The sequence below is a fragment of the Leptodactylus fuscus genome, chromosome 6 (genome assembly GCF_031893055.1).
Source record: "Leptodactylus fuscus isolate aLepFus1 chromosome 6, aLepFus1.hap2, whole genome shotgun sequence".
Classification (NCBI taxonomy): domain Eukaryota; kingdom Metazoa; phylum Chordata; class Amphibia; order Anura; family Leptodactylidae; genus Leptodactylus; species Leptodactylus fuscus.
Genome location: NC_134270.1, coordinates 91606151 through 91624306, shown reverse-complemented (window position 1 = coordinate 91624306; position 18156 = coordinate 91606151). Strand labels below are relative to the sequence as shown.

The 18156-nt window shown below is 40.6% G+C and overlaps 1 protein-coding gene across 5 annotated transcripts in view; it reads right to left on the bottom strand.

Moving 5' to 3' along the window:
- Positions 1-516: 516 nt before the first annotated feature.
- Positions 517-18156, bottom strand: part of ZMYND8 (zinc finger MYND-type containing 8) — a 106077-nt gene continuing 88437 nt past the window's right edge. For 3 of the 5 annotated variants that reach the window (XM_075276762.1, XM_075276763.1, XM_075276759.1), the window contains exons 17-22: positions 10922-11106; positions 8179-8259; positions 7981-8059; positions 7532-7771; positions 6902-7050; positions 517-1442 (exon numbers count right to left, since the gene is read on the bottom strand). In XM_075276762.1, coding sequence (XP_075132863.1) covers positions 1341-1442; positions 6902-7050; positions 7532-7771; positions 7981-8059; positions 8179-8259; positions 10922-11106 — 836 coding nt within the window. In that variant the 3' untranslated portion in view covers positions 517-1340. Of the gene's footprint in view, positions 1443-3157; positions 3254-6864; positions 7051-7531; positions 7772-7980; positions 8060-8178; positions 8260-10921; positions 11107-18156 lie in introns of all 5 variants that reach the window. The other 2 variants (XM_075276764.1, XM_075276760.1) reach the window with 2 other exon arrangements.

Sequence of the window (18156 nt, the reverse complement as noted above, 5' to 3'; positions counted from 1 at the left end):
CACTGACATTACTACAGGTAAGTAAAGAAACCCCTAAGCAATGAGCATAAGTGCCCAGTACACCCTGTAGACCTAGGTCTAGCCCCTATACAACGAGCATTAACCCCTATAGCCCCTAGGCAACTAGCATTAACCCCTATAGCCCCAATGCAACGAGCAGTATCCCCCTATACAACAAGCATTAACCCCTATAGCCCCTAGGCAACGAGCATTAACCCAAGTTAGACTGACGTAGCTGCTTTCTTCTTTGTCAGAAACGGCCTTCTGACAGTGAAGCCCTTAATTAACATACAGGACGCCAGAATTAACATGAGCTCAGAGCTCTAAAACGAAGGGGGCTACAGACATAATTCAAAGTGCACCAGAGTCTGTGCAGCTGCATCTATAACATGAGGCAGAAAGCTGCACCGGTGAAAGGTCCTCTTTAACCACAATGCATCCAGACATTTTTTCGTTTGCTGCAGCAATCACCCTGTGCTGGATTTCGCTGTTATATATTTACACAGAATCAGCATGTAAAGGCAATGTTTGGATTTAATACAAATTTTATACAAAGAAAATGTGAAAAAATACTTCCATATGCTAAAAGCAATTATGTTTCACAAGGGAAAGCTGGCCAGTGCCACAATCCAAACAGCTCGCCAGAGACACTGCGTCTTACTCAGGACTGGTGGTATCTCTCATATTTGTCATTGGTTACTATACACACCGTCTCCATTATGAACAATCTTGAAAATCAACAGTGTGATAAATGTACAATGCATGGCACTGGAATGATATTATACAGAGGGCCCTCATATACAGACATCAGCAGTGATTTTCAATAGGATACAAAGTGAATCCGTGCTGTCAATGTAACAGACAGTGCGTTGCCATAAATTGTTTGTTGTCCACAGATAAACGCTCCTCATATTCTCGTAGTCCTCATTTCTGTTTTCCACAGGATGTTCCATTTGAATGGGTCTTTGATTTAATGCAACAGCCTCTTGCTAAGAATGCGCTATGATCTGTGGTTATTATTCATAAAAAAGATTGTATCATTTTCCATGTCTTTGTATACACTGGATTATATTGATAATAGAATCTTTTGCTTATGTACACCTTATTGTTCCATCTGTTCCATGAGCTTGGTGGATTTCAGTAGCATCTGTAATAATTTTGTGTCCGTAATATTGTGGCTCCAAATAAATGTTCTTAAGTTAAAGTGAATACAAATATAAAAAGATGGTTCTACTCAATGACATCCACAGATTGTACATTATATACATACAAGATGAGGCTCCGGTTTTGGATTCTTACAATGTAGTGTTTCCTTATTGTCTTGTGTTAATGCTTGCAGATCACACTCTCCTAACCTGGACTGGCATGGTGGTCTGCACATACTGAACACCGGCTCTCACTGCCACAGCTCCAGAATTGGGGCTCACAACCACAGGGATGGTCTGTAAATGAAAGGCAAAACATTTAGCTACAAAATAGCTACAAAAATAGTATAAAATTCAACTACAATGAAATTTCACTAAGGAAGAAAAAAAGTATTAAGATCTGTATCACAACACCATGTTCATCAACAAGATACACTGAAAAAATATCCTTGTACCGTGTTAGCCAGTGGATATGAAATGAAAGAAATTTTTTGAGAGAAGTCCTCAGTAGTTGATACCTTTTTTTAATGGCTAACTTAAAAAGTTTTTTTGATAACATATCGAGCTTTCGAGACTATCCTGATGAAGAGACCTCTATAGTCTCGAAAGCTCGATATGTCATCAAAAAACTTTTTAAGTTAGCCATTAAAAAAGGTATCAACTACTGAGGACTTCTCTCAAAAAATTTCTTTCATTTCACGATACAATGAAGTGGACAGCCCCACATTTGTAAAAATGGATACTGACATTATAAAGCTTAAGAATGCAGCATCAATTGGAATTGGCCCCACCACTTTCCACACTCACCATCTCTGTCCAGGCCCTAATGGCAGAAAAAAAAAAAAAAAATCTGCACGCAAAATAGAAATTGTTAAAAAGTGAATTTCCCATTAGTATGTACACAGCACTTCCAACTTCATACATAGGAATATATACATTTATAGGAACACAAAAGACTGTCCCAATTTTGTCTTATTTTACAGTTAAGATTGAGAAATAAATATTGTGCGTCTCAAGAGCTCAGTCATGTCCCCTTTCCCTTCTTCAAAATCCTGTAACCGCCTGTAAAGAAAAATATCTGAAACAGGAGCCTCCCTGATGTGCGATGTCTGAGGTAGGACACACAGATTATGAAGCCCCACCCCCTTGGCCAAGTCCTCAGTCAGTCTCAAGTCAAAGATAGATCAGATCAGCTGAAGATTAAAGGGGTTGTACCAAATTCCATAGGATAGGTGATAACCTTATGATCAGTGGGGGTCTCACAGCTGAGACCTCCACCAAGTCCTGAGAATGGTCTTTAGAGTCTCCCATTCTAAAAAAGCGATAGGTACTTGGTTCTCTCTGGGGCTTCCATAGAGAATAAATGCAGTCACTGGGTGGGTCAGGATGGGTGAACCAGAGCCCCATTTTAAGATCAGTGGGGATCCCACTTGACTTGTTTATTTCTAAGTTTAAGATTCCCTTTAGGAGTGTTTTTCGCTAGAGAACTCCCTTCCTACCTATTTAGAGCAACTCAAGCTAATGGAGAAGGACATGGGGAGAAAAACAACAGGTGTCATGTGCATTATGCAGTGCACCTTATATATTAATGATGATCCGATCATCGTTTTGTGAAGCAGCCCTAAACAATTCTTCTCAAAAGGATCCTACCAACTCCTCCAAGCATACTCAACTGATCAGTGTAATCTCTGCTATTCTATCTAGAGGAAATGTCTGTGATTTAACCCCTTCATTTTATTCAGTTTCATAGGATTGACACTATTTTAGTATTTCCATTTGCATGACATACAAACCCCACATTCAGAAGTGACATTAATGTGAACGCGATTTATAAGACTCTCAAATCACATCTTTTAAAAGAAAACCACACATTTATTTACTGCAGCACATCTCCATTGCCCTAGCCTATCTAAACCAGGGCAGGGCTGGTGCAGAAGCAACACAGAGGAGACATGAAGTCACTACGCTACTGGGATGCCAACAACAGACTGAATGAAAGTGCTGGTACTTACAATTGTGGACTGAGTCTGAGTAGCATGGATAAAGGGAACATTCTGTGACACGTGGACCATTTTTATGGGCTGGCTGCTTGCCACACCTGTTGCTATCTGCAGGGACAGCACAGGGAACCTTAAATTGCAGGCTTCACCATAAGGACAGTGACTGCTGCCAGATACAATAATGAAGGTGCCATACATGTCTGCCTCCTGACACTGACTACAAAAAGTTGGGGACATATAGCAATAAAACAATAGGAGTTAGAGTGCATCGGTGGGAGGGGGAGAATTCCTTTGTATGATAAAGCTGAGGAGCTAGCTGAACACAAATCACAAAAACCAAAACACACTGTAGATAAAACCACACCCAAATGTCAGCAAATTATTCTCAAGACAATTCAGATTGTTTGATCTTTGTGTACTCGTGCCAAACACAGTGAGCTCCAGATGTTCACCATGGGTCACAATCTTCAGGTCTATGGTAAAATTTACTTGCAGTACTGCACAAAGGTTTTAGGCAGATGTGGAAAAAAAATGCGACAATATAAGAATGATTTTAAAAATAATCTATTGAAAGTTAGCAAAATGCAATCAATGAAGTGAATGAACAAAAGAGAAATCTAAATTAAATCAATAGTTGAAGGCATCAATTCTCCCAGGTACACAATTTTTAAAAGGAACTTGGAAGGGAGGTTGTTCCAAACATATCAGTAACTAACCACATATCTTCTGTGGATGAAGGCTTACTCAAATCCTTCCATCTCTTCATGTACTTAAAGATCAGTGTTCTGTGGGGGATATATTATAATTTCCAGGACTTCTTGTCAATCGTAACTTCCACTGAAATCAATGGGATCTTTTTGAGTGCGCAAACTGCTGACACGCGTATACGTGCCAGATTGTGCGCCACTTTACACCGTGTGAACTCCCCCTTACTCTGAAGATAGTTCTTAATGACCTTGACTAGGTGTTTGGGGTGGTTCTCCTCTTTTCAATAAATTTGGGCAATCGGATGCCTTTGATGGTACTGCACGATGGATAAGGATCTGCCTACTTCTCAGCATTGAGGACACCTCATTCCTAAACTCCTTTTGTTGAATACAATCCCAAACTTGGAAGAAACCTCCACTACGCTTCACTGTTGCTCTGCAGCGCTTCAGCAAAAAAGCCTTCTGATACAACCAAATATTTCACATTTTAAATCACCAACCCAGAGCATCTGCTACCATTTTTCTTCTCATCACTTTTCTTGCATAGTTGAGTTGCTTAGCTTTGTTTGCAAGTTAAACGTATGGCTTCTTGGCCGCTCGTCTACCATGGCGACCACTTCTGGACAGACTTCTTTAAGCAGCAGATGGTGTAACTGGATCAACCACTTGTTTTGTTCCAGTTGTGAGCTGATGGCACTGCAGGACATCTTACTATTTCAAAGGGAAATAGGCATGCCATGTCTCATCTGCTACACTAAATTTCCTTGGAAGATGTTGAAACCCTTTGGAAGACACCTTGCAGATGCAGTATAACTACTTTATGTCTTGTCATATTGTATGACCTGTGACATGAAACTGTCTTCCACTTTTCCTCAACCCCTTTTAAAGAAGACATTTCAACATCTTCAACACATAACAATCCTTCAATAGACACAACTCCACTAATTCTGCTAAAGCAATTGGAAATTTTTCTCTAGCCCACATCATTCCTAAGCAACAACTTCCATTAGTTTTGGCACAATTAGGCTGTCTAATGTCAGGTGGGCGATCCTAGGATGGATCAGACAGACAGGGACCTCCCACCTAACTGTAGAGAGCATAACTGTGTTAAAAATAACAACAGTGACTGTTCAGGAATGGTGGAACAGAGAGAAAAAAAAATCCCAACTGCAGCAGAATCAGTGGAGCACCTATTGAAGGATGCAATTAGTTGGAGTTTGGGGAGGTGGTCAAAGTCCCCTTTAAGCCTCTTATACATCTGCTTCTGTTTCAGTTAGGACTGTGTTTCAAACTACACATGAAAATGATGATGAGTGCCATTTCAGTGTAATCTAATGATCATATACCTAACTAATCCTGCAAAATACCTGACTTTGTGAACGCATACCTGGAAGAATTGATGTCATTTTAAAAGGAGAACAGTGGTCATGCCAAAACTGATTTGATTTAGAGTTCCCTCTTGTCCTCTCACTTTGCATTTTGTTAACTGACGAAAAGTCAGCTATTATCACTTTTATTTTTTAAAGAATTCTTGGGCCCAGTTCACATCTGCGTTCAGATTTCCATTCAGGGAGCCCGCTTGGGGAACCTCCAAACGGAAACCTATATGCATTAAAAAGAGGTTACCTAACGAAACCACATGGACCGCATAGAGTATAATGAGGTCTGTGTAGTTTCTGCACACAACATGCAAAGAGAAAAGTGCTGCTTGCAGGACTTTGCTCTCCGCATGTTTTGTGCGGAAACCACACAGACCCCATTATAGTCTATAGGGTCTGCGCGTTTCATAGGTAACGGTACATAAGTTTCCATTCACGAGGATCCCAGGTGAACTTCCGGAACGGAAAAACGAACGCAGATGTGAACTGTGCCTAAGAATTATTTACAATTTTCTGCAATTTTTACCCACAGCACTATATGTCTGACTTCCTCCTCTATATTTGGTGCAACTAACATCCCTGTAATTGTAGACACCCAGTCACTTTTATTCTATGGTGCTCTGATGATTTATCAGTAGGTTTAGACTCCCAGCAGAAAACCACAGAAGTGTGTAATCGTGATATAAATACATATCACTCACAAATCCTTTATTTTATGTCAGAGCTGCAGAATTGCAACTTCCCAAAACAATTTTTCCATCCCGGCAGTGTCTGCCTAGGCATATCTCCACAAACAAAACACGTAATCTTCTTGGACTGCACATATGCAATCTATGATTAGCACGCACTGTAGAGACAAAGAGGTAGAACATCCCATGTACTTGGAAGTGTGATTAGAGACTAAATGTACATTGGGTGGGGAAGGAGGTAGGAGGTGTAAAGCGGATAGATTAGTATGTACAACAGTGCAATAGGTAACCAATGAGAAATAACCTAGAACAAAAGTTAAAATCCCCTACAAGTTGGTAACATACATGATCCAGCAAGTGTTCTGAATTTTTTAAGTGTGTACGCTGGCATCATTCAATTGCTGGCCAATGTGTATTGGCAACCTTCTGAATCTAGATGAAACCATCCAGCAGTTTTCTTTTCAGTGGAGATGGCTAGCTCGAGGTCCTGTGGGGTCTAGTGCTGTAAAATGAACACTGATGGGGAGGCTACTGAAGCACCAATATACAGGTGGTATGGCTGCTTAAAACATTATGATGTACGATTTTCTGTGCATTCCTACACAGATGTGAGACAAACTGGCTTCAAAATTTAACATTAGAATTTTCAGTGATACTGAACATGACAGATTAGAGTCATGCAGGGCATCGGGATACAGATGTCACTGAATGTGTCATTTTATAGCATAGGGGTACATTAGTGATCTACTTTAACATGACACTTGTTATGCATATTGGCACAAAGAGGAAGAACCGTGACACACAAAAGCACTGAAATGCTGCATACATTTGATTGTATAATACTTGAGATACGACTTGACTACAGCATGAAGGACTTAATGGGATTGCAGCAGGAAGGGCAAAAACAAGGCACTCTGCATACAGACACAATTGTTTTCACTCACTTTGGACGCAGGCAAGCTATCGACCAGCGATACGTACAGTGACACTCTCTTTGTTCTTATCAGCCGTGCCATCCTTCTCTTTCGGTGTTGCGGCCGTTTCAACAGGCTGTGGCTGGGCACCAGTTGAAGTTTGTGCCGTTTTATCATTACTGAGGTCAGGGTCGGCTTCTTGCTGTGTCGCAGTAGCTGCAGATACAATACAAATCGACGTTAAAACTAATGTGACGTCCAGAACCCTGTAAGTATGAAACAATATAGTAACTGTAAGATACTTTGTAATATAATGAAATAGTAAGATAACTGGAAACTCATCATACGCTGGTAGTAAAAAAGCTTCACAACTGATCATTTTGAGCCCATTCAGATCACGGTTTTATATTCCATCTGAGGATAAGTTTTATACAAAATAGCTATAAAAATGTTAAAGCTTCTCTATTTAGTCTCTGCTCATGCTTCTCCTATATATATTTTTTTTATTCATTTATTTTAACATTTTCACTGCAAAAAAAAAAAAAGAACCTGAACGGGACCCTTGCTGTGTGTTGCTTCCGGGGACTGTATGTACATTATGGTATGTTAAGCAAAATATAGTGTTATACATGTAGTTTCTGTATGTACTACTACACAGTTATAAACTGCAGGTGACTCTGCTGCTCCAGACTTGTACCTGACTGCGTGCATGACTTCATATGCTCTGGCCAGTGTGCTTGCTGGCATGGATAATCACAGTAGCTGGTGTTCCAGCAGCAGTAGAAAATGGCCTCCTTCTTGCAATTGGCACACCACTGCTTCTTCTTGGTCTCATCCACTGCTTGCTGCTTTTCTAGCTCAGTTTGTTTCTTTACCTCTGCAATCAGTCTGTCTCTCTCCTGCTCCAGACTCTGCCTCATTTCTGCCATGGTGAGCTCTAAAGTGGAATAAAAACAGTCCAGAGACTCAAACAGAAGTCCTTTAGTGCATAGAACATAATGTAATGAAACAGCTGAGATTTACAGCACACATAATAATATGTGTATATAGATTCTAAAACGTATCTTTTAAGGTAAAACAAGATCCACACCTTTCGAATTATACAATATTAGATGGATGTAATTCTTCTACAGGCCCACTGCTTACCTAAATTATGTTTCATTTCGGACAGTTCCTGCTGATGAAGCCACTGCAGTTTTTCAATCTCTATACGTAAGCGTCGAATCTGTGAAGAAATCAACAATTGGAATGATTAACAATACCTATAAGGTTTCTACAATATTATTTTTACAAAATCATAATCCAATGACACTTCAGCTTAAATAATATTACCTGTATACATACCTCAGCTATGGTGTTCCCTGTTGTATTCTTCGACAGGTCATTGTATATCTCAGTCATTGTGCCCTTAATTGCATCCATCATCTAAAAAATAAGAAACTATAGTTATGTATTTAACGTCTTACCCCCACCATGATGTAATTGTATCTCATTTTACTTTCACTTAAAGGGGTTATCCGGCATAATATGAAATCCCTAAACTAATCTAAACACCCCCTCCTACTTTCTAATTAACATTATTAATAAAAAAAAAATGTATATTTACCCATATCCCTGGGGCTCCCCAGGGGCATTTTCTGACTCTCCAGTGACAATCTGTTTCCCCATTTCCGGAAACGGATCGTCACTACTACTCCCACCCCACCCCCATCCACCCCACTAATACTTACCATCCATGGCTTCTTCTGGCGAGATGGCTCCTCCCTCCTTACTGGCAAGGTGCGCGCTGATCTCTGATGGGGTTTTTTAACCCCTTGACTGCCACGATCAAACATGATCGCTGCGACCAAAGGGTTGCGCAATGTTGCCAGGGTCCCCGGCACCCCCCTGCGGCAAGATCAGGGGGTGCTGGTATGTAAAACATGCAGCCTGGGGTCTAGCCGGTGACCCCAGGCTGCTGCATGCCCCCACATACCTAGTTTTCCTTGGAGGAAAAACTTTAAAAACATCTTACACATGTGAAATGACATAACACAGGAAGCAAACTTTGCAAATGCCAAAACCTCAGCCTAAAATGTATCAATAACTGTAAAAATAATTACGTAAAAAAATAAAAATAAATATTTGTTATTGTTGCCTATATAACAACCAGTACAATAAATCAAAAGCAATATTTAACCTGTTCTGCATAGGCTATAAAAAAAGTCAGAAATAATGGCAATTTAGCCCCCTAAAATATGGAATCAAAAAATGTATCAAAAAGTCATGCATATGATATCAAATTAAAAAAATATGCATTGTCTTGCAAAACACAAGCACTCAACCAGCTTGGTCGATATACAAATTTAAATGTTATGCCTCTTACAAAATGTTGATGTAAAAACAATTGATTTATTTCCCCAAATGAATTTTTATTCTTCAAAATTAAAGGGCATCTATCATTGGAATTTAAAATTTTTACCTAAATCTATTTTCATGTAGCCTTTAGAAAGGCTATTTTAGACATACCTTTTGTTTTCGGATTGTTGTAGCCAATATGAAGAAAAATTTGTTATCGAGTTAACACTCTTACGCAAATTAGTCTTCTGGGAGCACAGGGGGCGTTGCCCCTGTGCTCCGAATACCCCCCCGCGTCATCATCCTTGACCTGTATCTCCGCTCCCTTCTTGCTTACTGTTCACTCCTTCTCTTCTTTGCTTCCTTTTCTGTCAGTGTATTGCACATATGTAATTTGTATGCTCTCCCCTTCTTAATTCCCAGTTAGATTCCCCATTGTTCACACCCTAACCTTGGTAAAGACTTGACTTATCACAGGCATTCGGTGGGTTCGGGGACTTAAGTCTCTCGAGTGATCGTTAGAGCCTCAGATCCAGTTCTAGTGTACTGTAGTGTGAGAGTGCAGAAGAGACAGTTCATGCCAGCACTGTTCACTGAAGCCAAGCGGTTCATATCCAGCCCCTAAGGAATAAGAATTCTAGCCCAAGGATCTTATAGAGATAGGTCTGAACAGTAAAACGGTCTACCCTTTGGACATTGTGTCAGGAGGAATAGTGGAGTCTTGTGATAGGAAGTGTTATCCCGACACCTTCCACAACAGCCCCCAGTATCTGCTGCTGGAGGAGGCTGAGTAAAGGAGATAGTTTTGGCTTGGAATACAAAGCCTAAACATCACTGGGCATCCTCTCAAGACCCAGACGGGGGAAGTTGAATAGTGTGATACTCAATCCCCATTTGAAAGCTTCTTGTTTTCACTGTTCAGAGTAAAGCATGTTTCAATTGCACAACTGCCTCCACGAGTCGTTCCCGTATCACCATCAGGACCCTTATGAACACCATCACACCGACTCAAGGTAAAGAGGTCCCTTTCTCCAATGAAAGTACCCCCGGGAACTCCTGCTTCTCTCATCCAGTGACGTGCCAGTCAGTAAACTGGGCAAAATGTGTTTGACAGCATTTAGTCAATTATCTCTCCCCAAGAGGTACAATGTCCAAAAGTAGAATCTAAAAGCGTTTTTATAGGCAGAAGGGAAGCATTTCTTCGCTCTCTTGTGGCAAGACAGTGTGGCCCAGATTTACTAATATGGTCTAAAAGCTAGTCTAGACTAGACAGTTTTAAACTGCACGAGATTTATCAAAGTTTCTGATTAGGTCTGATAAATTTGGTGTATTCTTAGACTGTCTAGTCTCTTTACAACTACTATTTATTGGCTTAAATATTCTTGGCGCATTTATGATGTATTTTTATTTCACAGATGCACAAATTAAACAACAACACTCATTCCTGCGAAATACCACACCCATTTCCCATGAGGCCATTCAATTTAATTTTAATACACTTGAAGTCTAAAACACTTGATAAATGTGGCAAACAGAATGCTAGGCAGCTGAGAATTTCCATGGTAAAACCAGATGGACCCAGACAGACCAGCTGACTGCTCAGGGATTTCACTGTGAAAGGGGTTGTCCTGGATAATATGACTAAGTATAGCTAGCTACATTTTAATTTATCCAAATACAAAACACAAACAAAAAAAACAGTAAACAGTAAAAGAATTTAGTTCTCTGTAGTATAAGGAACACTACCTACCTTACTGGTGTATTTGGCAATGTCAGCTGCAACATCAGCCGAGGCCGTCGCAATGGGAAGATCACTGGTAATTGATGTGGTCACTGGCTGTCCTGTGCTAGTCACCATGGCAAGTGGTGGGGCACTGGTCACGAGGGTTATGGTGGAGGTGGATGTAGCTTGAGTAACTTCTTTTTGTTGAACCGCTAAAAAAATAAAAAGAAAAAACACAAGTGAAAATGATAAATTGATAATTCATTGTCTGCTCTGCTACATGCAGATAACTGTGCTACATTATAATATAATATTAACATTCTAAATATTCTTTTCACAAGGAGTGATTTGAAAAAATTTTCCGCAGGTTTGGGGACAACAAAATAGTGATGTTATACAGGTTTCCACAAACATAACCATATTTAAATTTGTAGAAGAGTATAAATTTTTTTGCAAATATAAATCCTAACGTTTGCAGTTTTAAAGATTTGTCTAATCATCTTCGTGGTGATGGTCTTGTCTTGATTTGTTGCCAATTGATACAACCACAAATGCAGGAGCTTTCTATGGTCTGGGAACTGTCAGAATATGATTTCCTTACTGTGGAAAAGTTATCAGGCTGGAAGACTACATGCATGAGAAGATAACCCTGCTAAAATAGAGAAATCACAGATGATTTTACAGCATTCATGGTTGTAAGCAGTGGCAAATGATCAAGGCAAAACACTGTCACCACCAAGATGGTTAGAGAAAATCTTCAAATTTCTGCAAAATTTTTAATTACTATTATTTGCAAAAATGTTTAACTTAATTGCCTACAAATTTAAATATGATTATTTCTGTGGGAAAAACCCTTTTAAGGCTAAGGCCTCACATAGCAAGAAAAGACCAGGGAGGAAACGCTTCGCGTTTTTTTCTGCAGCATGTTTCACAGAAAGTTCACAGAATTTCCTTCTGAGGACTTTCTGCCTCTATTATACCGATATGGAAAATACCAGTGTTTTACATAGGCATAACAGACATGCTGCAACTTAGAAAAACGTTACAGTTTTTTGAAATTGCAGCAATTCCACTATGGATTTTTTCTGAAATGTGTGGGTGGGATTAGCCAGAATCCCATCCACTTTGCAGGTCACGTAAGATGCAGCCATCCTACCTCACACTGCCATTAGCTAAAGAATATATGTCACTGTGCACTATCCAAGAAGGATTGCAGATATATGAATAACCAAAAACTAATGCAGCAGTGATGTAGCATATAATGTGTGTGGCAAGTACAAATGGGAGTGTCCTAAAATAATTATTTATTGTAAATGAGGTAAAATGTCAAGAGAATTGTCCTTTTCCTTACCATACTACCCAGCCTTATTAGTCCAGCAACATCCTTCAGGCCCCACATGCCCCACTCATTATAGGTGCAGTTTGCATCCTTTTTTCCACTCCTCCTATGGCTTCTCATGGTAAGTTCTTTGTACTACTCATATGGATCCCATTTATATTACTTTTGGGCAATTTCTAGGCCGGTTATGGTACTTATTCAGTTTATCTACTTTGCGGTATACTTATGTATCTTGTTTAACATTATTTGTGTTGTGGCCCCCTATGAGGAAGACATATTGCAATCTTGTGAATTGCTATACATCTTCATTTGTAAAAAGTAGTTTGCCGATCTACCCACCCACATATTGATCCATTCCATCTGTACTCACCTGTACCTACCAATATACATTGTAGATACTTCATTTCCCTAGTTAGTTGTTTCAGCTTACCTGATTTATTATGAAGTCCTTGAGACATTTTAAACCATGTTGAATTATATGTGCTAAATGATGACATTTGACTATTCATATTTATTAGATTATAGACTAGGCTTTGTATATGTATGTATATATAGCACGTCTCACTATGTTTAAGTGCTTAAATTCCATCGAAGGGTGAAATGTGTTATACCGTTGCATTTACCTTGACTGCTGTTGTATTATACACATTGTGAATATTTGGATACCATTGTTATACTACATTTATTGTGATTACTGTGTGGACACTGCTGTAGCACTGTTGTTGCAGTGAAAATACTATGAATTTCTGGAGCACTGAAGAAAATACCCCGTGCACTAGCTTATTATATGTTTTCTTGGGCTAGCACCCTCAATCATGAATCTAGACGTTAAAATATAGCTAGCTTTTAATAACATTTGATTCAGCAATCTGTACTACAGCATTAACTAATATGTTAGCCAGGCATCTAGGGACCCAGAAAGATACCGCTGTCAAGTCAATAAATACCTTTCATGTCCTCCAAGGTAAGGACAGTTATATACCATAGCAAAGCTGACTGTGTGCCCACTTTCAGCTTTGCCTGTTACTTCTCCCATTGCAGAGATATCTGTGAAGTTAGTTTTGGCTACCGATATCACTGCACTGTCCACATCATCGCAAGATGGTTGGGAATAGCCACTTGTATACACTTGTAGTGTGAAGGAGGAAGTTCCTCAACAACCAGCAAGGAGTTTGAGGCCAACCCCTCTGAAGGTGTAGGACGCTGAAGTACAAATCTGACATGGAATGAAAATCACAGAGCAAAGAGGAAGGTTAATTTCAGTATATTTTGCTTCAGACGCTATTACTGCTTACCATGGCATGTAACCTGGCTTTCCTGGGCCCCTGATAGACATATGTGGCAAGTTACTGAACAATTACAGAGCTACACGAGGGACTTATTTAGATAAATTACCGTATTTTTCGGACTATAAGACGCACCTAGGTTTTAGAGGAGGAAAATAGGGGAAAAAAAATTTTGCAGCAAAAAATGGTAAAATATTTAATATATGGGAGTTGTAGTTTTGCAACAGCTGCAAGGCCACATTGACAGGTGACCCTGCAGCTGTACGGGAATGCATAGTGTGTTTTTTTTTTTGCGGGGCCAGAAGTACTTTTTATTTATACCATTTTGGGGAATATCTATTGCTTAGATCACCTTGTATTGAAAAAAACCCGGTGGTTTATGACATATGATTTTCTACTTTTAAATATATATTCTAGCGACAGGAGGTGATTTAGAACTTTTATTTATTTCATATTTTTATTATATATTTTTAAAGCTTTTTTTTTTTTTTTTTTTTTACTATTTTATTCCCCCCGGGGGCTTGAACCTGCGGTCACTTGATTGCAAGTCCCATAGACGGCAATACAACTGTATTGCCGTCTATGGGACATTCTGTCTATTAGTATTACGGCTGGTCATAGACCCAGCCGCAATACTAATATATAGCAGTGACAGGCCTGGGAGCCTCATTAGGCTCCCGGCTGTCACCCGAACAGGTCGGCTCCTGTGATACCGCCGCGCAGGAGCCGGCCTGCAACTTTACAGGTATGGGGCCAGTGGGGACCGGCCCCGGGGGAGAAGAGGCCGCTGATACAGACTGCAGACCCGGCATCCGCTGTACTAGAGAGGCGGATGCCGGGGAGGGATAGACGCCAGCACAGGTGCCGGGGCCTGAGACATCGCTGCGCTCCACTGTCCTGCATGAAGCCAGCGGCGGGGGGACGGAGGAGCAGAATAGTATCACTCCTCCCGCTGCTGGTTTCATGCAGGGCAGAGGAGCGCAGCGATGTCTCAGGCCCCGGCACCTGTGCCGGCGTCTATCACTTGCCGGCTTCCGCCTCTCTATTACAGCGGGTGCCAGGCGCCACATTCAGACTATAAGACGCACCCTTCTTTTCCCCCCGAATTTTGGGGGAAAAAAGTGCGTCTTATAGTCCGAAAAATACGGTAAGTACTCAGCAGTCCTTATTACAGCACTGCCTGATGTGTAACCAGATTTCCTAAGGGCTTAAAAACAAATCTAGCAAGGTATGACATAATTATGGAGAAAGGAGATTGATTTAGACATAATATTTCACGTTATACTACCCCACTTTTCCAGAACCCAGAAGGGCAAATTTAGCAAGCTTTGGCATGATTTGGGAGCAAGCAGGGTAATTTATTTAGCAATCAGCAGTCCATACTACTACATTACTTGGTATGTTACCCAACTTTCCTGTGAGACTGAAAGGCATATCTGGCAAACTCTAGCATGATTTTGGAACAATGAGGGAATTATTTTATATATTACGTTACTATACTGAGTATTCAGCAGTCCCTAACACAGTATTACCTGGTGTGCTACCCAGCTTTGTAGGGGCCCTGAAAAGCATATCTGACATGATATAACACAATTAGTTAGCAAGGAGTAGCATTTTATTTAGATAAATATTGCAATCAGTATTCTCTAGCAAAGCTCCACATGCTATGCTAAACAGCTTCACTAGAACATAAAAGGCAAATTTATCAAGCTTTGGCATGATGGAGCAAACATGGGAATTTATTTGGTATATTTAGCATCAGCCGTCCATACTACTGCACTATGCTACCTAGATTTCCCTCAACCCCTTGCAATCTATGGAATTATTATAGGGCAAGGAGGTTTATGTAGGTAAATATAGTATTTCGTATTCCCTATTACAGCTTCACAATGCTATGTTACCCAGCTTTCCCATAAGTCTGAGAGGCAAATCTGGCAATTATTATTCAGCAGATCCCCATTACTGTATTACCTGATATGCTACCCAGATTTCATGAGCGCCTGAAAAGTGTGTCATGCTATTAAGTACATATACAAATAGTATCAGGGAAACAGTCAGGTCTGGTATTCTGAATACCTATCAATTAGATGTTATTCATCTTTCCCAAGCGCTCTCTTAATTTTAAGATTCCTGCTTCACTAGCCAGACTGCTATATTTAGTTTCAGGGGGCCTGGATGGAGAACTGGCCCTTGAGAAAGATGATCCTTGATGCATGGAAGCACAAAGGGGTCCTTCTATCTTGAGACTGTTGATCAGGATCAGAGTAACCGAGTTCTGAGTTGATTTTTTGGAAAACCTTTGAGATAACAGGAACAGGCAGAAAGGCATAAGCCTTTTAGGAATAGGTGATGTAGAAAAACATGAGCTAAAGCATCCACCCCTACCACTTTATCCCTGACAGGTGAACAGATCTACTTGGGGAACACATCTGCTGAGAGAGAAGGACTCAAATTCCACAAGACTTCTTTCTCCAAGTTCTTTGGAGTTAGCCACCAGTTCATGGTATTTTGTTTTGTTTTTTTTCTAGGGATGGGGACTTCCTGTCCCATGAGGATAGTATCAGGTACAGTAAATTTTGACAATAAGCTTGATTCCACAGAACAGCTGGAATACAGGCAGTCGCACACTGGAAATGCATCAGTGTAGGCGGCCGAACTATTGAGAGAGCAATAGTAGAAGTAGAGAGAGGCAGGGGAGAAGACCTGTAACTTGGGAGAAGATTTGGCTGGGAGGAATAGAGACAACCAAAACATATCTAAAAAGACTCCCAGAGTTGCCGAACCGTCAGGGGGAGTGTATGGAGTGTATCCATCTGCAGGAGGGGAAAGGCAACTACCAAATACGAGCATTCCCCCAGTGAAGGCTTTAATTTCAGCTAGACCTCAGCCAGCACCTTTCTGCTCATAGTCTAATAGGGACAGGAAATTACTGGGTATTGAGAGGAGGAGTTCCCAACTAAACCTTTGTTTCCTGCCTCTACTGGGTCGTGGAGTTATCCTTCTGTGGTATTGTCATGAAGGATGACTGGAGAAAAAATATGTTTTATCAATACTTAGTAGTCCCATATGGGTGTATGCAGTAGTTTAATTACTTCATTAAGACAAAGCACTACTTATTTAGGGCAGTGTATTTTGCCTGCCTTTTACAATTCTATTCAATAGGCAGCCTACTAAACTCTGCCTACAATTGTAGGGACAAAAAAGCCCTTTCCCTCTGTTTAACTCCTTAGATGACGGGCTCAAAATTAACATGGAGAAAACTGAGTTCACGCAGCCCTCTTACCTGACCCATCCAAAGTTAATGATGCCACACACTTAACCCATTCACACAAGTCCTTTGCCTTGTGGAAACCTTTGATTTTGCCTTATTCTTCAAGCCTCACATTCACGCACTCCTGTTGTCTCCATCCTTACCCTTGAAACTACAAAAATGTTGGTCCATGCCCTCATCATTTTCCGCTTTAGACTACTGTAACACCCTTCTCTAAGGGCTAGTTCACACAGGGGGCAGTATAGCGGGTTTTGGCACAGAGAGTGCGCCGCGGCTCACCGAGCTGCGGAATCTGCCTGAAGAGAGGGCAGCTCGCTTCTTTTTTCTGTGAGCGTCATGCTGCTGCTCACGGAAAAAAAAACATCCTGGCGGTCTCCCTAGATCACCATTGTGAGGGGGCGGATTATGACGTGGATTACGCGCCATAATCCGCCCCCTCTGTGCCTGTGCGAACGGACCCTTAGGCCTTCCCTCAAGAGCTTTAGATCCCCTTCAATCTACCCTCCACTTCGCTGCTCACTTAATTGATCACATCCCCTCTTTTACAAATCCTTTCATTGGCTACCCATCTCCCAGTGAATATGCCAATACTGACATACAAAATCATCCGCAACTTGTCTTTTCCATCCATCTCTGACCTAACCCTCCTCTACCTACCCACAAGTAATCTCCTATCCTCTCAAGACTGCCTTCTTTACTCTGATCTTATCCACTCCTCACACAAAACTTTTTCATGTATAATTTTTACTTCAGAGCTCGTTACCACAATATATATGACTGTCCCCCAAATCACAACCTTTAAGAGGACCCTGAAGATTCAGCTTTTCAGGAAAACCTTCAATAATCCGGCTAACACTCACACCACCACCAGATGACCAGCTTCTACTATTATCTACTGTCTCTATTCCCCTTCCTTCATAGATCCTAAGACCTTGAGGCTAGGACCTTTTATTCCACTATAGCAGTTGGTCACTATGTGAGTATTGTACGTATTTTGTACGTAAACCCTCAAATGCACAGATCTATAGAATTAATGGTGCTCTAAAATAATAATAATAATAATAATAATGCTACCAGGATCACAGCTTTTTCTGATCCTTAAGGCTACTGTCAAGTGTCAACACATACTCTGTTCAATACTGGATTAGTGTATACATACATGAGGCAGACTGCAAAATTATTCAAGGATTTCCTAAATTGGCAAATGACCCCTTTGAAAGTGTTATACATCAAAAAACACAGGTGCGGCTGCAGTGACTATACATTTTTCACCTATTCTATCACTAGGTCGAAAGCCTCCAGTTTATTTGTACTTCATGGTCTCTGTAGTGGTCACACATGCAGTCTTGAATGGAACCCTAGTGCA